This window comes from Lissotriton helveticus, chromosome 3_1 (genome assembly GCF_964261635.1).
Source record: "Lissotriton helveticus chromosome 3_1, aLisHel1.1, whole genome shotgun sequence".
Taxonomy (NCBI): Eukaryota; Metazoa; Chordata; class Amphibia; order Caudata; family Salamandridae; genus Lissotriton; species Lissotriton helveticus.
The window spans coordinates 1,160,207,858-1,160,229,683 of NC_136061.1; the positions used below are offsets into that span (position 1 = coordinate 1,160,207,858).

The window sequence follows — 21,826 nt, forward strand, 5'->3', positions numbered from 1 at the left end:
GTGGGAGGCCCTAGTTGTGGCGCTCCAGCAGCCAGAGGATGAGTTGAGCGAGGACGAGGGGGGAACATCAGGATAGGGACACTGCGTTAAGGGATACCTCACACTCCACGAGGCACACACAATACCTACAAATGATGATAGCAGATTTGAGAGCTCTGGTTCCCCGTTGCTAAGCGTTACTTGCCTTTTACTACAGCTCCTGTCAAGGAAGTGGATAGGCTAACACTTAAATGATTGAGAGAGGAGTATAGCACGCTGACTGCGGGGGTGGGATAAAGGGTGGGACAGCTCGGCTGGGGGATTGTTCTATATAAAAGGTGTCTTGTTGGAACTGTAAAGTTATCCTGACCTGTCGGCTAATGCCATGATTGCTTTTCCTGGTAATGTACTTTTTGAACTTGACTGCCAATAAAAATTGTTTTTACAACAAAAAAAAAAGGTAATTCTAGGAGCAGCTTGATTCTCTTTTACAGCTAATTATGTTTTTTTGATGTCTAAGTATATTCCGCTTATTGTTTACAGAAAGAAGATACACACAACACCTGCTCACAAGAACTCGAATCCTGACTGGTCCAGGTGGCAGATGATTGCGGTGTCTTCTCTTTTCTCTCCTGTCTTCCCAATCCCCTTCCCTTTTGGGACAATTGCCAAGCCTGCTGTTCCTCCAGTAGCTTTGAGAATTGTTCCAAGAGGATTTGGGATCTAGCATCGCCCCTGCAAATCTTCCTGGACATTCAGGTGAGTGGCTGGAGTCTCATCTGACACTTACCTTGTTGACAAATTCATCCCTTATACTCCTCGAAGGCCTCTCCGCTCAGGATCCGAATCCCTACTCGAGGTACCTGGAATTAAAAGGGCCAGACAGGGTGGGAAGGCCCTTTACTATCTGGGCCCCTACCATTGGAATAAGCTTCCCCTGCAACTAACCCAGTGCACAGATTATCTTCAGTTTAGGAAACAGCTCAGACCTTTCTTTTTTGCTGTTGATTTTCAGCAGACAGCTTTTCACACGCTACCCGTCCAAGCGCAGAGATACCCTTTCGGAGGTCGATTCTGGCGCCTTACAAATAAATATATAAATAAAAATAAAAATCATGACATCATTCAACTAAGTGAGAAAAGCACCTTTCCAAATCTTCTTTACACCTGGTGTGGCACCACCAAAAGTTAGTCCAATTTCACATTATAATAGAAGGATCTCAATATTTGCACTACCCCCGCCACCATCTTACAAATGCATGCTTGCAGTGACCGATAAATATCAGCCTCATGCACATTAACAGCTGAACCTTAGCTGGCTTGCAACCCACCTCACCTTACAATGCATATCGCATCACCCATTCCAAATCCATCCTAGCATACCTCCAGGCACTTCCTCCATGAAGATCTTGATGAAACCATCCTGGCTGATTGAGCCAAGGTACTGCACAATGTTTCGGTGCTTCAGCCGCTTGTGCAGAGCGATTTCTTCATGAAGAGGCTGCGAGAATCTTTGCAGATAGAGAAAGAAGGGAGTGAAGGTGAGGTTGCGAGCAGGGTCTGACCAAGAAAAGTTACCCTTCACAGCAACTCTGATAATCCAGTCACAATCACATTATAGAACTAGAAGCTGCGATTTAGCAATTTAAAAAGTGTAAGATTGGGGCTGCTTAGTATCTGCTCATTACTTCGCAGTGAACTGAGATCTCATGGGGTGTCTGCACAGAAGACATTTGTTTCCAAAGTTAAAGTGCCCCTTTATATTACATAAGCATTGGCAAAACCAATAGGTGTGGTCTTTGCGAGAATGCATTTTTTTGTTTGTTTTCCATACAAATGCAATAGGAAAACACTTCACAAATACATACAAAATTTAGTTCATGCACACCACCACTGGCACTCATTTGCACAGCTTTTCATTCAGCTCAGCATATAGGCACCACTGACACCTAGCTTGCCACTTGCCTGTGGCCTTTAGTTCCTGCTTCTTCCACACTGATCTAGTGACAAACCAGCTGCCCGGTTTTTTTCCATGGAGTTTTTCTGATCAGGTTTTCCCACTCACCATTCTTCCTGCCAGCAGAGACTCTGTCCACTCCAGGACCTACTAAATGCAGGCCTCAGTGAGACCGGGCATGCCACTAGTAAGTCAAAGGCAAGCCCGTTTGTGCCTGTCTGGGCCTGGACCGCACTGAGCGCCACGATCCCTGGCCCTCCCGCTCCCGAAAATGCACTATAGCTGAACTCTACACCCTTGACCCCAGACCCCGCAAACAAAAACTGCCACCTCGCTGATCCACACTCCACGATAGGACCTTTAACCAGCACCCATTGCCACTTCACCTGTTACTGCGCACATACTAGCCCACGACCAGCCCCACCCCTAATACACCACAGACACTACCTGAACAAAAACACCAACTTGCGTGAGACTTTCTCATCACACGCACACTATGCAAGCATTATAACCCTAGCACCAGGTTAAGGGCCATATGTATCAAGCAAATTCGCATTCGCAAAGGCCGAAATTTGCATGCGAATTTGCTAAATGGTATGTATAAAGCTAAATCTGGTGCAAAACAAGGAATCGCAAAATTTGCGATTCCTTAAATGCAATGTATGAAGCAAAAATTTTTTGAAAAATGTCCTTAAGGAATCGCAAATTACCACCAACTTCTAGTTGGTGGTAAGTTGCGAATTCCTTGAAAAATGCACATTTTTGCATTTTTCAAAGTGCCATGTGACGCACATACATGCCCTTGTATGTGCACCACATGTGCACCCATGCATATTTCAGGGGTGCAACAGGTTGTCCTTTGGACACCGCTGCACCCTTGAAATTATTCTCAATTTGCGATTAGCAAATTGCGAATCGCAAATTGAGAATAACTTCCCATTCATTCCTATGGGCCTCCTGGCCCATAGAAATGAATGGGAAAGTATTCCTTAATTGCGATTCGCAATTAAGGAATTTTAAGAAATCGCAAAAAATGCGATTTTGTACATACCTACCTATTTGCAATACTCAAATCGCGATTTCTTAAAAATCGCTATTTGGGAATCGCAAATCAGGTTGATGATACATATGGCCCATAGTCTTCCTCACTGGGACCTGGCTCAAGCCCACATCCGCCCCAGACATTGCCACATCGATCCCAGATGGATATAAAATAACTCAACAGGACCACACCAACAGGCTTGGAGGAGGAACACCCATCATCCACAAAGAGATCATACAGTGTACCACCACCAACAACCCCCCCTCCTGCCCCCACACCCTATGGAACATCTCAACTTCAAGCTCCACACGGATGACAAGAGAACCATCAGAGGCACCCATGCATACTGACCCCCAGGCCAGCACTCCAACTCCTGCAACACCATCATAAACTTCATTTCACCCCTAGCCTTAGACCCCAAGGACTAAATCTTCCTCCCTTGGCAACCTAAATTTCCACATCGAGGACCCCAATGCCAAAAAGACTGCACAACTCCTCAACTGTATCAGCAGCCTCGGATTGACCTGGATCGTTCAACCCTACACACACACCAGGACAAAAGCTGGACACAATTTTCACCTCCAGCAACCGCATCAAATACAGCCATGTCACAGAACTCACATAAACCGATCACTCCATCGTCCACTTCAGCATCTTCAGCCCCCGCACCACCACCCCCAAGATGACCAATGGCTCCCACCAGAGGTAGAATAACATCTCAAAGACCAGATGTAGTGCTAGAGGCACTCTTATGGTTTGACCCTGCGTGATGACCTTTGGTGTGTTATTTTATCCTAGCCTGATTTAACGACGTCCTGCATATATGCCCTGAAGATTTACTCTTGCAGTCTTAAAGTGGGAGCTGTGTCAGAGCAGACCAGCTAGCCAAGAACATAACATAGGTGGGGTGGGGGAGGGGATGAAGAGGAAGAGGAAGAGGAAGAGGAAGAGGGAGAGGAAGAGGAAGAGGGAGAGGAAGAGGGAGAGGAAGAGGGAGAGGGAGAGGGAGAGGGAGAGGAAGAGGGAGAGAGAGAGAAAGAGAGATGGAATGAACTTTTTGGTCTCGAAGTGCAGTGTTATGAGCAGTGGGGTTCACATTTGCATTGTGTTGTACATTGAGAGTTGAAGTATGTGATGATATAGGCAGTGGCGCATACATGTGCATTGTGGTGTACATTGAGAAGAATTATGAAGTTCTTACCATTGGCTTTGACATGGCCGCATGTCATCCTGACTCTGTCTTTCTCTGCGCGCAAAGGCAGGCTCAAGCTGTTTGGGTTAATCACATTCACGGTTGCTTTGTTTTATTTTTGGAGAAGAGGTTGTTAAATGTACTGTCGGAGAAGCTTAGTTAAGATAAAGGTTGAAACATGTGAGAATGTAGAGGGACCGAGGGAACTCCTTTTGCCCAGGAATGCTTGCATAGAAGGTGGTCAATTCCAGTAGGTTTCTTTGGCACGGAAGGAAAGACTCTCGAACCTTCTAGTGTGTTTTGAGACTATAAAGCTGAGGGTTGTTGACTTAGAAACTGGCATTGTTTGAGCCTGAACAAAGGAAGCGTCTTCAGTGCAGGCATGTGGTTGCTGAATCGCCTGGCTTCGCTGTAAGTCCCCCAGTCTGGAGTGGGTCAGGATGAACATTGCACCAGGTAAAGTGTTTGGATTTTGATTAGGGCCATTGTGATGTGTGGCCAGTGGCTATAATCAGTTGAGATGTTTTCTTTGTGATGTGTGATTGAGTCGCAGTGCACATTCAAAGTAATCATTTGATCTATTAAGTGTATATATCTTTCAGCTTTCTTGCGGGACGGTCAGTATTATTTGATGCTTGTTTATTCATTATTATTCATACATTCAACAGTTACATTTGCCAAGTGTGTTGCTATTGCTTGCATATAAATATAAATCTCTATATATATTTGAATGTTGTTAATTTGACATTTGTGAAAGCCTTTGTTAGAGAGCATTGCATAAATAAAACCCCAAGCCTTAGTCTTAATCTTTGATGCCTTTCATTTTGTAAAGTGAAACCCCTTTCTAGGTGTTGTGTTATATGTCTCCTGCTTCGTCATATTTGGGCCATCGTGTGGGAGTGGTGTTTTTGGAGGGCGAAGCAAGACCGGCCATTAACCTCAAACAGGTGAGTGAAAAACTTGAACGCCTGGATCACCAACTGCTCAGACAGTATCGTTCCCATTAAGAGCAACACCCAGCGGAATTCTTCTAAAAAGGCCAGCTGACACAGCCAAGAACTCAGAAAAGCAAAGCGAGACAGAAAACGGTTGGCTAGGAGATGGCGCACCAGCAAGGACACCTTCGACAGAGCAGTCTTCAAGACCTCCCTCAACCTCTACCACCGCCTGATGAGGGGGAACAAAGAATACAGCCATTGCTGTACGCATCAAAACCAACACCACCAAGGAATCTTTCAACATCGTTAAGAAATTCTCCAACCCGGCTACCAGCAAAAACAACATCACACCCTCACAGGAACTGTAAGACAACCTTGCCCACTTCTTCCACAACAAGATTGCAACCATATACAGAAACTTCAAACGCCAAGCCACACCTCTGGCCTTCCTTGATAGATCAGAAACACACGAACCACCGTAACCGACACAAACCACACACTGACCACCTGGCACATACTCTCCACCCAGTACACCCTCCACCATGAAATCCATCCACTCTGAAGCTTCCACAGAACCATGTCCGGACCACATCTTCAACATTGGATTGGCCCGGAACTCACCACCCTACACTCAACACCTCTATCACCACTGCAACATTTCCAGACCCCTGGAAAAAAGCAGAAGTCACACCACTACTCAAAAAATCCAGAGACCTCAAAAACTACCAGCCAATCTTGCTGCTCCCTTTCCCAGCAAAAGTACTGGAAAAGATCCTCAACAATCAAGCCATGACATACCTGGAGCAATGTGGCTTCCGCAAAAATCACCCAGATCAGTTGACTGGGGGTGAGTGTTTGTATTGTCAACGCTCCGTCCATCACCACCTTTGGTTTTTCTTTGTTCGCCCTAAGTTGGCAGGGTATGCTTAGACGTGAGTCCCTTGCTCACTTTGCCACTGGAGTCAAGCAAGCCCGGCTGAAGACGGTTATAATGCCAGAAACCGGTCCTGGGAAGCTTGATTCCGGTCCAGGGAAGACATGGCTTGGCAGTTCGGGCTGGACTGTTCCCATGAGGCACAGGGTCAGACTGATTTGCATATGGCCATGTCTGAACTGGGGTGGCGGAGTGAGCTAAAGAACGGTGATGGATTAAACCCAGATCAGTTGACTGGGGGTGAGTGTTTGTATTGTCAACGCTCCGTCCATCACCACCTTTGGTTTTTCTTTGTCCGCAAAAATCACAGCATTGAAACGGCTCTCATCCCAGTGACTAACGACAGCCGAACCCTTCTCGACGAGGATTAGCAGGAGCTTTGATCCTCCTCCTCCTACTCCTCTCGGCAGCCAACACTGTATCCCACTACACACTGATGGAAAAGACTCCACCACATCAACATCCAAGGGGACACGTTCAGATGCAACACCTTCTTCCTCACCGGAAGAACACAGAGGATTCACCTCACACCTTTCACCTCTGAACCCAAGGAGATCACCTACGGTGTCCCCCAGGTCTCATCCCTCAAGACCCACGCTCTTCACTGTATATATATTACCCCGCTGCCCAACATTGTCAGATCCCACGGTATCAACCTAATTTCCTATGCAGATGACCAAACTCATCCTCTCACTCACCGACGGCCCCACCACCACCAGAAAAAACTTTCACAGATGCATGACAAACGTCGCAGACTTAATGAAGAACTACCTGCAGCTGAACACAGACAAGATCGAAGTGTTGATCTTTGGCAACAGCGGCAACATATGGAAACTCCTGGTGGCCATCAGACCTAGGACCCTCATCAACTCACTCAACTACTCCAGAAACCTCGAAATCATCATTGACAAAAAGCTCACCATGAAATCACAGATCAGCGATGTGTCCTCTGCCAGATTCACCACTCTGTGCATGCTACATTAGCTCTTCAAGTGGCTACTCCTACAAATGAGTTGCGCCGTGACACAAGCCCTCATCACCAGCTGACTGGGCTACAGCAATGCCCTCTACTTAGAAATCACAGCACACCTTCTATAGAAACTTAAGACCATACAGATCGCCACAGCCAGGCTGATCCTCGGCCTTCCCTGATAAACCCACATCACACCCTACCTCAGGAAACTCCACTGGCTCTCCGTACAGAGATGCCAATTCAACCTGCTGACCCACACATTCAAGGCTCTACACAATCAAGGACCCGCCTACATTAACCAAAGCTTGAACTTCCACAAACCATCTAGAAGACTACGCTACCCCTCCCTTTCACTTGCCCATACTCAGTGGAGGACTATCCTTCTGCCACAGTCCAGCAAAGACCTGAAACAGCCTCCCCAGGCACCCCACTACCGGAATTCCAAATGGCCCTCAAGACATGGCTGTTCCAATAAGCCTCTGGGGCATGCAAGCACCTGGATACCCTATTCGGTGATTAGCTTTATAAATCTTGATTAATTTATATATGATGAGGCAAAATGCTGCCACGTACAGTACAAGACCGATTTTAAGTATTTTACTTATCAAAATAACAATGATCAGAACAAAGAATTGACCATGGGATTTAGCTCAACCACTATCGTATTTTCATTTGTTGAACTCTATATGAAAGAGAACCTGCTTAATAGCAAACTCAGTGGCACTGTCAGATCTCCACCGTGTATGGACGCCGTCCGCCTAATGCGGGAGAAATGGCACCCGCACAGAACATACTCTAGTTCCCAGAAAGCCGGGAAACGACGTCACGCTCCAAGACGTCGGTTACGTACCTTCCCGGAAATAAACACTGTCGGCACTCTCTCACGGTGCCGATAAATATTGCCTTGACGAGCTGGTGAGGAGAGGTAGCGGTAAGCTCCGTGTTGGAGAAACTTTGGCCAACTTTGTTTCTGATTGTTCTCACCCCACGTTGGGTCGGGTGAAAGACTTTAAAAACGGAGCATGAGTGCATTACGGACGTATGCACTAACAAACTCTCGTGTGTTTGACTTTGTGATGTAACGAAGTTTTTTCTCCTATTCCCGTTGGACGAGAGGCTTTTCCGCGTTCTCATTGCGGGGATAGGTTTTGGAGTAGTATAATTCGAGATAGTGTATTGCCATCAGTACAACTACCTTCTTGCACGTTATTGTTATAGATACTGTGAATAGAACTGGCTATTCGATCTATGAGTGTGGAAAGAGATTTCGTGTTTGTTTAAACACTAGGGTGTCACGAATCGGAATCCTTCCCCAAAAGGAGAAAACACACTTTTCTAACAGGAAACAGTGATAAGGGTGAATTCAACCTATTCTGTCTTATGTTCATTTATGATTCTTATATCGTTTCTTCATTATCCTGCACTTTGTATTTTGACTATACAGGGGAGACGCTATCGGGTTCTTGAGCATGGGAATAGTTCTAGCCTAAAGAAGAACACTGTAATTGAGTGGTAGGTGGATTGAAATGAGGAAGTAATATTGTTTCTTGTGTATTCAAATGTTCATTGGGTTCCTATATGCTTATTGTTTCAGTTGGCTTCCTTTCCCAATCAAGGCCCTCATCATTCCTACCCAAATACAAAGATCCTTATATTTCCTGCACAGGTAGGGGAATAGAATAAGGTTGTGGATAATAGTAAGGATTGTAGGATATTCCTCTGTGGGGTTCTAGGGGGGTGTTTGCTAATTCGTTGTTCTTGTCATTTCAGATCTCCCTCCCAGCTGTCCCTTTCCTTTCCCGCCCTCACAGGACGATCTTGGAAGTCTGTTTTGCTTGTTTCAGACTCTAGGAGAGTCGTGTGGGGGAGGTTATAGGACAATCAGCACAGCCCCGAAGAGAACCAACGTCAGACCTGACAGGCACTTTTGAAAGTGATGGGGGGTAAAAGTTGGGTATGACTAAGGTAGAGAACATTGCGAGCAAGGTTAATGGACAAACATGGGGTCTAGGGTATATCCTCCGTCCGAGAAAAATGTAAATACTGACGAATGATGCATTTTATAGCAAATGAATTCAGTGATAAAGCAAAGCTTATAAAGCAGCGGAAACAATCTTGAAATGGTAAACACATTAAAAACGGCCACCTATCTTACTGCATTTATATGTTCAACAGTTACCGTAATGTACAAATTGTGCAGTGCAACAACTTTAGCCCTTTAAAATGATTGCTTGTCCAGTGTCTTGCACTGCATGTGGCATCAACTTTGGAAGAAAATGCTCTAACCAGACTTCGGAAAGCACCCACAGCTGCTGGCTACAATCAGTGAAATAGAAATATGTGCAGACCATAGAGACTGGATTATTGCGTTGGACCTGCAGAATGATTTCCAGACCCCTGTTGTGCAGGCCAACAGGCGCTTTTTCGCTGTGCTCCCTTTTGGCCACACCAGTGCCTCTCATGTGTTCACGAAAGTGATGGTGGTGGTAGAGCACACCTTTGGAGTTCGGGCTCCCAGTCTTTCCCTACCTCGATGACTAACTATTGAAGGCTGACTCAACTCTAGCAGTCATTAACCTCCTCCAGACAATGTTGAACCTTCTATCATTGGGGTTCAATATCAACGTATTTAAAGTCATACTTGACTCCTTTGCAGACAGTCCCGCTCATCAGCGCCATTTTGCATATGGTACAGTGTTTTGCCTTTCCCCCTGAGTGGAAAGTCCAGGACATTTAGGTCATGATCCTGATATTTCAGCCTCTATCCTGCATTTCAGTGCAAATGACACAGAGGCTGCCAAGGATTGCTGGCCTCGTGCATCCTGTTGATGAAGCATGGAAGACGGCCATTCTGGGATCTTCAGTGGGATTTAGGATCCCAGTGGGCACAGCACCAGGGGAATCAGTCAGACTGTATCCAGATTTTGGAGAAGCTGCAAAAGATCTGCAGTGGCGGAAGCTGGACTGGGACTGGGTTAGTGGCAGGCCTCTCTCCTTACCCCATCAAGATTTGACTGTGGAGACAGCATCCCTTCTGGGTTGGGGAGGTCATCTGGGAGAGGGGGAGGTCATTTGGGAGAGGGGGAGATCAGAGACTGGTCTCTACATCAATCGGAGTCTGGTACAGGTTCTCACGAACAACACCATCACCATGCGGTATTGCAACAATCAGGGCAGAGTAGCGTCTTGGGTTCTTTGCCAGGAGGCTCTACATCTCTTGAAGGGGTTGGACCACAAAGGGATATCTCTGGTGGTGAACCATCTGGTGAGATCTCTAAACGTCAGGACAGAAACTCAGCCGCCGATGCCGATTGGACCTCAAATAACAGGCACACCCAGAGGAGGTGCAGAGCATCTGCCAAGAATAGTAAGCCCCTGGCTTGATTTTTTTTCACCACAGCAGAGAAGGTACAATATTAGAAATCTTGATTTTGATGGAGACTTTTAACAATAGATTCCTCACCTTAGAATATTCCCCAGTTGTCAGACTGAATCTGGAAAATTTTGAGCAGTACTTCTGGGAACCGGTAGACAGCATCATTCAGCTCCGTGATGGTGCTGTCCACATCAGAAGTGATGTGACAGTGCCCATATAAGCGCCACCCCGGCACACTATCAGTTTCTTTCTTTCTGTGCCAACAGCGCTGATCCGGTGTGCATTTCAAAGCCCTTCTTTGAAGTCTCCACCACTTTATAAGCACCATTGTGTATACGAACTGGACTTCTGACTCTATTACTTCGGTACACTTCTGAAGCTGTGGATACTCTGCCAGGAAGAAGGGTGGCTATGCTCCTGAAGGACTGCCACTCTGTTGGACTGCTTTCTTGCTTAGCTGACTTGCTGCCTGCTGCCCTCCTTGCCTGGGTGAGAAGGATTGGAACACATCATTTGAACCCAGAACCAGTGAATCTATGGGCGAGCTGGGTTGCCTCCTGCTCTGAAGTCTCAGGGACAACAAAGACTTCCTCTCACCCTGCTACATCACCTGGACTCTGCCATCAGAGTCCTGCCCTGCCAAATGGTGTCAACCAATTCCTGGATTCTTGGAAGTGGGTATAAAGTGCTGCTCCAACAGAAATCCAGGCATCGTAATTGTGCAGCTCGGAACCAGCCCATCTCCATCGACGACGATGCATTACCACTGCTGCAAGGATAAAGTGCATCGCCGACTGAGCAGTGCATCATCTCCATCTCTGACTGTGTGGTTTGAAGCCCATGTATCACCTCCATCATAAGGATCTACGACGGCGCATTGCCTCCTCTTATTCTCGCATCTCCCTAAACGCAAACAAGGTACTTTGCAGCAGGTCAAGGCTGGTTCCAGTATACGACATGCGCTCCATCACGGTCAAACTGAACTTTTGACTACGTCCCGGTCTAGCTCTACAAGATAGCCCTAGTTGGAACTATGCTTTTAAGCACTATATTTAAGTTTATTCTTTAAAAATGCATAACTCCAGTTGTACTTGTTGGATTTTTGTTGTCTTGTTTTGTTTATAACAATATAAGCTATTTGTCTAACCTGTAGAGTCATTTTGTGGTGTTTTCACTGTGTTACTGTTTGAAGAGTTGCACAAATACAGTACACATTGCCTCTTAAGTTCAGCCTGACTGCTATGTGCCAAACTACCAGGGGGTGAGCATAGTTTATTTTAGGGTGTGTGACTACCTTGACTGGGATTGTGGTTCCTGCTTGGACCAGGTGCATTCCTCTGCCAACCAGACAGCCCATTTCTAACATCCTCCTATATAGTATATCTGCACCCTCTCAATGGCTTTCGATGGGAAGAGAAATTCAAGATGCTCACCCTGGTTCAGGTTTTCTCTGCCCTTGAGATTGTATTGTAGGTCGGACTTATTTTATTTTTACATCCAAGTCTTAATAGTCCACAGGCGTTACCTGTGGTTCACGGTGGGCCAGGAGCATTTCCATTCTGCTGTGCTCACCTTCTGCCTCACCAGTGTTCCTCAGGTATTCACGAAAGTGATGGTGGGGAGTGGAACTTATCTTCGGAGGTCAGGGTTCTGTATTGCCCTAACTCGATGGCTGACTGCTGAAGGAAGGCTCAGCCCAGACAGTCATCAACGACCTCCAGACTAACTGCGAACCTCCTGCATTTGCTAGAGTTCACTATCAGCATGATAAAATCACACCTGACTGCTTCTCAGATGCTCCCTTTCATCTGAGCCATTCTGATACAGTGAAGTTCCATGTCTATCCTCCCGAGCACTGAGTCCATGATATTTGGGCTAAGATCTTGATGTTTCCACTTCAATCCAGGATTTCAGTTAGACTGACACTGGAGATACTGGGTTAGAGGCATCCAGCATCCTGCAGGTGAAATACTCCAGATGGCATATGCAGGCTCTGCTGTGGGATCCAATGGGCCAGATTTGAGATGAAACAGCAAAAGGTCTGCAGTGGTGGCCGATGGACAGCGAATGGATCAATGGAAGGCCTCTCTTTATCCTTCCAGCCCAGAGCTGACAGTGGTGACCAATGCATTACTTCAGGGTTGGAGCAGCCACTTGGGAAAGGTGAAGATCAGAGAACTCTGGTCTCTGGCAGAATCTCAGCTCCATACCAACCTTCTGGAGCTGCAGGCTAACCACTTGGCAACAAAAGCCTTTCCACTCAAGGGAAGGCTGGTTTGGGTGTTCCAGGACACCACTACCATGTGGTATTTCACAAATACAGAGCAGGGTCGTGGTCTAAGTGCCAGGAGGCTTTGCGCCTCTGAACTTGGTTGGGGTGTCAGGACTACTTCCCGGCCGTCCAGCAACTGGCCGGCTCACTGAACACCAGGGTGGACAAACTCAGCCACTGATGTCTTGGGGATCACAAAAGGCATTTATATTCGGAGGAGGCACGGAGTCTCTTCCAAGAAGGGGAAGAACCTTGGCTGGGTCCGCTGACCACCCTCAAATTCACGTAATGTCAGCACTTTTGCACATTGGACTTTACAAAGTGGCTCTCGCTCGGAGATACGTTCCAACTCGAGTGGATTGAGGACTCCTACATGCCTTTTCGCAAATACCACTCCTTCACAGTTAAGAAGATCAGAACAGACCATGCCAAAGTCATTCAAAGGGCTCCGGATTGGGCACAGAGAGTAAGGGAAAAAGAGTTCCTGAGCATGAGCCTCAGTCTACTGATTAGGCTGCCCCTTTGGGAGGCTCTCCTGTTGCAGCAGCAGAGCAGGCTCCTGCATCTAAACCTGTGTATTCTCCACGTCATGAATGACATCAGCTGAGGGTTTTCAATCTTCCTCCTGCAGTTTGTGATGTTATCTTGGTAGCTAAGTATACCTCTACTAAAACTGTATATGCCAGCCATTTCGAGAAATGTGTGGTTTGATGTTTTTCGCGACATGTTGACCCCCTTTCTGCCCTTCTGATAGAGGTGTTGCTGTTTGTTTAATCTTTAGCCTGGGAAGGACTTGCCATGGGCACTGTTAAGGGTTACCGGTCAGCTATTTCAGCTTTCCTGCGGTTACTGGACCAACCGTCCCTGTTCAGGTCACCTGGTGGGACTCGTTTTCTGAAAGGTTTGCAACATTAATTCCATCCTAACCATTGCTTGATCACACATGGGACCTCATTTGAGCCCTCGCAACACAGCAGTTCACTGTTAAAACAGTTTTTCTAGTGCCTATTACCAGGGAGTGATATATCTATATCTGTATATATGGATTATGTTACTTACTGTAGGGAAGTGGGGTCCTGTTGCAGTAACCCTCCCACTTTGTGCCTGATACTCGATGCACTTTTCCTTGGTGTACCCAGGGCCTGTGTTCCTTCCCTAAAAACTACACTAAAACTTAACCCAATTGGCATCTCTGGCCACAGGTCAGTCCCTGGTAAATGGTACCCTAGGTACCCAGGGCACTGTGACCAGAGAAGCCCCCTAAGGGCTGCAGCACTTATTGTGCCACCCTTAGGGGCCCTGTACCCTGACACCCATACACTGCCTTGGCAGGCTGAGTGTCTTGGCACAGAACTAAACAGAGTCGACATGGCACACATCCCTGTGTGCCATGCCCACAAACACACTGCCCTGGAATACATCAGTCACACCTCTAGCTGGGTGTCCTATGCCAGTGGTGTGGGCACAGGGGCATGAGCTCTGTGCCCCTACAGTACCCAGGGCCATTCTTGGGCACTGCAAGTGCAGTGATGCCATTGAGTATATGGTGCTGGAAGGTTGTCAATACGAACTCCACAGCACCATAATGGCTACACTGAAGACTGAAGTTTGGTAGCAAACTTCTCAGCACATTAAACCCACACTTATGCCACTGTGGGATTTCATGTAAAAAGCACTACAGGGGGCATCTTTAAGATGCCCCCTGAAACCTAACCAACTACCAGTGTCCTGACTGAGAGGCTGCCACACAGCAGACATGTTGCTGGACCCCTGGGTAGAGAGTCATCCGCTCTCCTAGGCCTGCAACAATGCACATCCTAGGATGAGGTGCTACGTCTCCTCCCCCAGGATGGGCAGGGGGAGCTTCAAAGGCATACCGCCTTCGTGAGCTTCCCCAGGCCTCTTGCTGTACTCAGCAACTGGCTCCCACCGCTTCTGACCCCCACTCTGGCGGGAAGACAGGCGGGAAAAACAAAGGAAGGGAAGGGGGTGTGCCAGCCTCTGCCAACCCCACCCTCAGGTGGGGGAGGCGAGGTGAAGCACAACTCCGGGGGTCCCACCATCATGAGGATGGGGAGCCCTACCCAATCAGAGATAGCCTCCTTCCCCCCTCCCACAAGAGAGGAGCAGGATAGGGGGTGTACTCACCCCAGGACAGGGACCCATTGGTCCCTACCCTTACTCTACCTGTAACTCCCCTAAATTCAGTATTTAGGGACACCCTGAACCTTCCTTTAGCATATCCCGATTTGAAAACAAGAAAGAAGATCAAGAAAAAGAAGACCCACCGTGCAGCTGCTAGCAAAAGGTTGACACCAACTGACTTGGCCCCAGCCCTACAGGCCTGTGGATCCTTGTACCTGCTCCTGCTAAATCCCAGCAACTTCAGCGGACAGCAACCTCGAAAACCCCGGAGGACCTGCCTGCTTTGAACATCTTAAAGACGGACTACCATGAGCAGCGGTTCTGCTCACACAGCAACAACTTTGGTGCCAGCCAGGAACCGCGAATCCAGCACACTCTGCACCCGCCGAGACCGGCCTGTGCCTGAGTGGTCAAAAACCCTGAGGACACCCCCCTGGCTATTTTGACCTGGAATCCAGTTACCAAGGACCCTCCTCGACGACCCAGACAATGCCTGCAGCCTCACAGCAAGGGACCCCTCCAATCGCGACCAGAAGAGGGTAAGATTTCCCAACGTCAAAAGACACCCCTGCACCCGGCGCCCCACGGCCCCCTATGCCCAACTCCTGGGTGCCTACCTATCGTCCAAGATCCCAACTTACCTCTCGAAGTGTTGGTCGCTCCTGAAGAATCTCCGTCCGCATGCTTGCAGCCATTGTTCACTTTCCAAGATCTCCATTGAATAACATTGAGCACCCGATGGCTCAAAATCACCCTGCACCCAGCCGCCCGAGTGCCCCTGGCAGTGCAAACTTGGTCCTAACCTACTTCCCCATTTGCCCTGAGCAAGTGACCAGGAGCCCAGCTTCCACAGTCGCGTGGCCTGCATGCCAGTAGCCACGAACCAAAGGCCCCCTGCTTCTCATTGGATAACATTGGGCCTAACTACCTCTGCATCCGGCTGCCCCTGTGCCGCTGAGGGTGTACCAACTGTACCTACCTGACCCTGGGAGACCCCTGAGTCTATGCCAGAACCTTAACTCTGCCAGTCGAGTACTTACCTAAAAGACGATAACTCACTTTTCTTCTAAAGGCTAACATTGACTGGTTTCACCTAGAAATTCTTCTAAGTGTGGAGTTTTGGAACTTTAAAATATTCATCTAAAATCAGCTGAACAACAAATTCCGATTTACTCACCTGTTATCAGGAGAGAACCCAGTGCTTCATCGTTTAGCCCAGCACTGACCCTGAAAAGTAATCCTAACCGTACTTACCAGTAACTTGAATTTCCTTCCATAGGGTTCCACTGACTGGTTTTCATCAGAAAAGTTTCTAAGTGTCAATTTTTAGAAACTACAAATATTCCTTAAAAATCGCCTGTATGACTTAAACGCATTCTTTCAACTGTTCACAGAAGATGCACCAGGCCTGGATCCAGGATCCATCCCTGCGTAGGAAAAAGTATTCATAACATTACTTGCCTGCTAAGTGAATTTCCTCCCATAGGATAACATTGGTGATTCTATGTGAAAAAGTTTCAGTGTCAACTTTTAAAATACAATAATATTCCTTAAAATTCACTACTGTAACCAAACCGCTTTTACTTAACTGTTTACAGGAAATGTCCCAGGACTGAATCTAGGATCCTGTCCTTTGGTTAGAAAAATAATCTACAAAGTAACTAATTGCATTTAACTAGAAATTCCCATTGAACTCAAAGTTGCATTGTGTTCGAAATTGTGTTGCCTATTGCAACAACTGTAACTATGGTAATCAAAACGTCTATTTCCTATTTGAGGTTTAAGTATTTAACTACAGTAACTCGTTTTGAGAAGGAAAATGCTACTTACCAGTATGCATCTGTTCTTGGCATATAGAGCTGCAGAGTTGCACAATGTGCATAGATCGCCAACTTGTGTTGGGCCCGGATGTTTGCAGTTTGTTGTTGTCCTGAAAAGTTATTTGGAAGTCACGAGATAGGTGATTCCTCCTTTGGACCACATTGCGCATGGGCATCGGCTCCATCCCCAGAATGTTTCGCCAAAGGGAAATGATGGAGCTTTGCAAGAAAAGGAAGGATGCCCATATAGTTTGTATCTAATTAAGATAATACTAGAACAGACAAGGGTAGCCGGGGAGGCGGGTGGGCGTGTGCAACTCTGCAGCTCTACATGCCAAGAACAGATGCATACTGGTAAGTAGCATTTTCCGTTCGAGGCATATGAGCTGCAGATTGCACGCTGTGCATAGATTGTATAGCAGTACCCACTCCTAGCGGCGACCACTCCTATCTATGGCAGTAGTTTGGAATAATGTTTTGAGAACAGCCTGGCCCAAATTAGCTTGTTGTTTGGTTTGCACATCTACACAATAGTATTTTGTGAATGTGTGCGGTGTAGACCATGTAGCTGCTTTGCAGAAGTAATCTAGGAGAATCTTCCCTAAAAATGCTGTTGAAGCCCCTATCTTTCTTGTAGGGTGGGCTTTAGGAGGAACAGATAACGTACGTTTAGCTTTGTGGTAACAAATCTGTATGCATTTGACAATCCATCTAGCTATCCCAGATTTTGAAATGGGATTACCTATGTGTGGTGGTGAGAAAGACACAAAAAGTTGTTTTGTCTCACGAAAGGGTTGTGTCCTCTCTATGTTATGTTATCCATTTTGTAAAGCGCACAGCTGCCCCAGCAAAGGGGCGTCCCGGCGCTACCACATGAGGAAACGATAACAATGTGGGCCAGCCTAAGAGGAATTGACAGGGTGAAGACTAGGGTGAAGGGAACAAGATGGTCATGATAGCCTTTCTGAAGGACGACAGACAATCGATAGCGCGGATATGTACCGGGAGGGAATTTCATAGCTTAGGCGCCAGGTATCGGAAGGCCCGACCACCTGTCCTGAAAAGCCTGATTCTAGGCACCGTCGCTAAGTATAGCTCTGCTGAGCGGAGAGGGCGCGAAGGAACATAATGTGAGATCAGGTTACCAAGCAGGGCCGGGCTAGCGCATTTCAGAATTTTAAAGGAAATACAAAGTGTCTTGAAATGAATGCGTCTGTCAATGGGGAGCCAATGCAGTTTTCGGATAGTGCTGGAAGCTGAGCAAAAACGTGGCAAACCCACCAGAGCTCTAGTCGCAGCATTTTGAACGCGTTGCATTCTTGTAATTTCTGCCTTGTTCGCCCCCAGAAGGAGGGAATTTGAGTAATCAAGTCGTGAGAGGACGGTGGCTTGCACAATGAGTTGGCGAACCGAGGGGGCAAAGTATTTTAGAATGGGTCTTAGGCCTCGCAAGGTGCCAAAACACGAGGCAGCTAACTTTTTTGGGGAGGGAATTGTTCCCAGGGCTGCCGGCCACCACTGATCATTCCATAGATTGACGTGCTTACCCAACAACAAAACCTCAGTTTTCCCGGCATTTAGCTGTAGACAATTGGCTGCCATCCAATTGGCCACTGCCGTCATGCCGTCTTTGAATTTGGAGGCTGAGGGGGAAGAACCGTCCGCCAAGGTGCCCACTAGCTGCGTGTCGTCAGCATAAGAGACAATCGTAAGGTCCCATAGCTTGGCAACCGCAGCTACAGGCTGGACGTATATGTTGAAGAGCAGTGGGCTCAAGACCGAGCCCTGGGGCACCCCTTGACCAATGGCATGGGTCTGAGAAGAATAAGGGGGTACTGAGACTCGGAATGATCTGTTAGTTAGGAATGAGCGAAGCCAGTCTAAGGCTATGCCTTCTATCCCTACTTCCTCGAGTCTCCGGAGTAGAATCTCGTGGGACACAGTGTCAAAGGCGGCGCTGAGATCTAGCAAAATCAGAGCCGCATTTTGACCTCCGTCCACGAGAGATCGTAGTTGCTGGGTGATGGCCAAAAGGGCCGTTTCTGTACTATGACCCGTTCGGAACCCATTCTGGGAAGGGTCTAAGATACAGTTATTATTCACGAACTGGGTTAGTACGTTGTTGACGTGAGCTTCCGTGATTTTTGCCACCCAGGGTAGGAGGGATATTGGCCGGAAATGTTCCGGTTTATTGGGGTCTGCATTGGGTTTTTTTAAAATTGGGGACACCCAGGCATGTTTCCAGGGGGTCGGAACAGTCCCGGATAGAAGGGAACAGTAAATTATATTACAGAGAGGCTCCCTGAAGATGGAGAGGGAATCCTTAAATTGAGATGGTTGCAAGGGATCCAGGGGAGAGCCCGACTTGATTTTACCACTGAGCCGGGTAAATTCAACCTCCGAAAGGGGCGGGATGGACATCAGGGAGACCCTAGGTTCCACTCTAGGCCCAACGTAGGCTGGGGGTGTGCAGGGATCAGGAAAGGATAAGTAGATATTGACAAAAAAATTGCTAATTCGTCGCATAAGAGCGTGGAAGGTACAACTGGGGTACTTGCTTTCCTGGTCCTGAGGTCTTTAAGGATTTTAAAAATACATTTGGTGGGGTTATGTCTGCAGCTAATCTCCATGGCATAAAAGGATGCACGTGTTTTACAGACCACTTTGTGATAGAATTTTATCTTTGCCAAATAATGCCTTTTTTTCTCCGGTACGTAATCTTTCCTCCAGTCGCGTTCAGCCTTTTTACAGGCTTTTCGCAAAATGGTTAGAGAGTTATTGTACCAAGGATTGGAGGTAGAGGTACGACCTTTCACCCATTTTGCTGGAATTAGGGTGTCAAGACCTCGAAAGATCAATTCGCAGAAGCGATCGTAGTCTCGATAGTTGTCGAGAGGATTGGCATTAAGAAAATGGTGAAAGTCATCCAGCTTCAGCTTGTGCCAAGGCCGTTTAAGGACCGATCTTGAGGTTCCGTTATTATGGGGCTCAATGAGAGGGACGAACCATCTGACCAGGTAGAGGTCCGTCCAGCCCATGGGAGTGGGTTGATCCATAGTAATTGAGTGAAGATTGATAAATAATGGATCAAGCAGGTGTCATGCTGAGTGCGTCGATCCAGGGACTAGTTGGTCCAGCTAGAGAGCAGCAAGGTCTGCTATGAAAGTGGCCTTGTCTTGGATCTGGTCCAAGTGAAGATTGAGGTCGCCACAGATGCTAAAATTAGCAGAACCTGCTGCAAGCTCACTAACAACCTCGGGGAGCGCTCTCTTAAACGTGGTTGCTGTACCCGAGGACGATATATTAGGAGGCCTGATAGAGAGTACTATGCGCTCACGGCTACCTGGAAATGCGCCGCTTTACAGTCTGCCACCTGCACTTTGTTAAATAGGCAAGAATAGTGTGATTTGAACACGATCGCTATCCCACCTCCCCTAGAGACCCTGTTTAGTGTACATATTGGAATAACCAGGAGGTAAAGCTAGGTTAGAGACCGTTACCAGGTCATCATTTAACCAGGTTTCACACATAAACAGTATGTCAGGACGTTCTTCAGAAATAAGATCAAGAACTTCGGCGTGATGTTTTGCCAAAGATCTGACATTGAGCTGTAATACTTTAAGCTGAATCTAGGGTTTAGTCTGATAAGACACATGTCGAGACAACACAGTGCAGGCACCCAAAATCGTACCCCCTGTGAGATCCTATCCCATCAATTCAGTAATTGAAGCAGCGCGGTACATAGATCGTACCTCTAGCGTGTGGACCGCTGCTCGAATGAAGCCCTGCGTTAACAAGGGGAAGGAGTGTGATGAGAACTAGACCGCTCCCCCCTTCCGCCGAAAGTGAGAATAATGGCCAGGCAAGAGATGGGAAGAAACTCCCTCCACACAAACGAGCAAAGCTCGGAGTGGAACGGGGAGCGTGAGAGAGGCGAAGCAATTAAAGGTAAATGCAATTATTTTAAAATAGACAACACAGTGCAGGCACCCAAAATCATACCCCCTGTGAGATCCTATCCCATCAATTCAGTAATTGCAGCAGCGCGGTACATAGATCGTACCTCTAGCGTGTGGACCGCTGCTCGAATGAAGACCTGCGTTAAGAAGGGGAAGGAGCGTGATGAGAACTAGACCGCTCCCCCCTTCCGCCGGAAGTGAGAATAATGGCCAGGCAAGAGATAGGAAGAAACTCCCTCCACACAAACGAGCAAAGCTCGGGGTGGAACGGGGAGCGTGAGAGAGGCCAAGCAATTAAAAGTAAATGCAATTATTTTAAAATAGACAACACAGTGCAGGCACCCAAAATCGTACGCCCTGTGAGATCCTATCCCATCAATTCAGTAATTGCAGCAGCGCAGTACATAGATCGTACCTCTAGCGTGTGGGGCCGGAAATCCGTCCGGAAATCCCCGGAATCACAGGGCTTTAACAAAAGTGTCACACGTGTAGCTCAGCAAACTGTAGTCGCATTACGTCCGTGGACGACGAGTAGTAGTATAGCAATGCTCTTTTGACATCTAGGGTATGAAGAGCTCTTTCTGCTACTGTCTGTGGCTGTGAGAAGAAAACGGGCAGTTCCACAGATTGATTGAGAAGTAAGGGAGAAATGACTTTGGGCAAGAATTTTGGATTAGTACGCAGAACTACCTTATTGTGATGCATTTGCAAGAAGGGTTCTTGAATGGTTAGTGCTTGTAATTCACTAACATTTCGCAGAGAAGTAATAGCTACTAGGAACGCAACCTTCCAATTTAAAAATTGTAGTTCACATTTGTGTAAGGGTTCAAAGAGAGAACAACGCACAGGTGAAGGTGGTACCCTGGGGGGAATTATTCTTTTAAGGCCTTCCATAAAGGCTTTAATGGCAGGCACTCTAAATAGAGATAGATGTTGTCTGTTTTGCAGATATGCTGCTATTGCAGCGAGATGTAGTATAATAGAGGTATAGGCTAAGTTACATCTTTGGAGATGCAGTAAGTATCCTATTACGTGTTGAATAGACACATCTAGAGGATCAATATTGTTGTGACAATATATTACAAATCGTTTCCACTTGGCTGCATAACATGCCCTAGTGGTTGGACGTCTAGCTTCTTTAATGACATTCATGCAGTCTGGAGGAAGGTTCAGATATCCAAATTCTAGGATTTCAGGAGCCGGATCGCAAGGTTGAGCTGAGCTGGGTCCGGGTGTCTG

At 47.2% G+C, this 21,826-nt stretch overlaps 1 protein-coding gene across 2 annotated transcripts in view; it reads right to left on the reverse strand.

Moving 5' to 3' along the window:
• LOC144823334 (mitogen-activated protein kinase kinase kinase 6-like) overlaps positions 1 to 21,826 on the reverse strand; it is a 1,091,718-nt gene that overhangs the window by 515,875 nt on the left and 554,017 nt on the right. For both annotated transcript variants that reach the window (XM_078681777.1, XM_078681776.1), the window contains exon 16: positions 1,363 to 1,490. In XM_078681777.1, the coding sequence (XP_078537903.1) occupies positions 1,363 to 1,490 (128 nt within the window). The remainder of the gene's footprint in view (positions 1 to 1,362; positions 1,491 to 21,826) is intronic.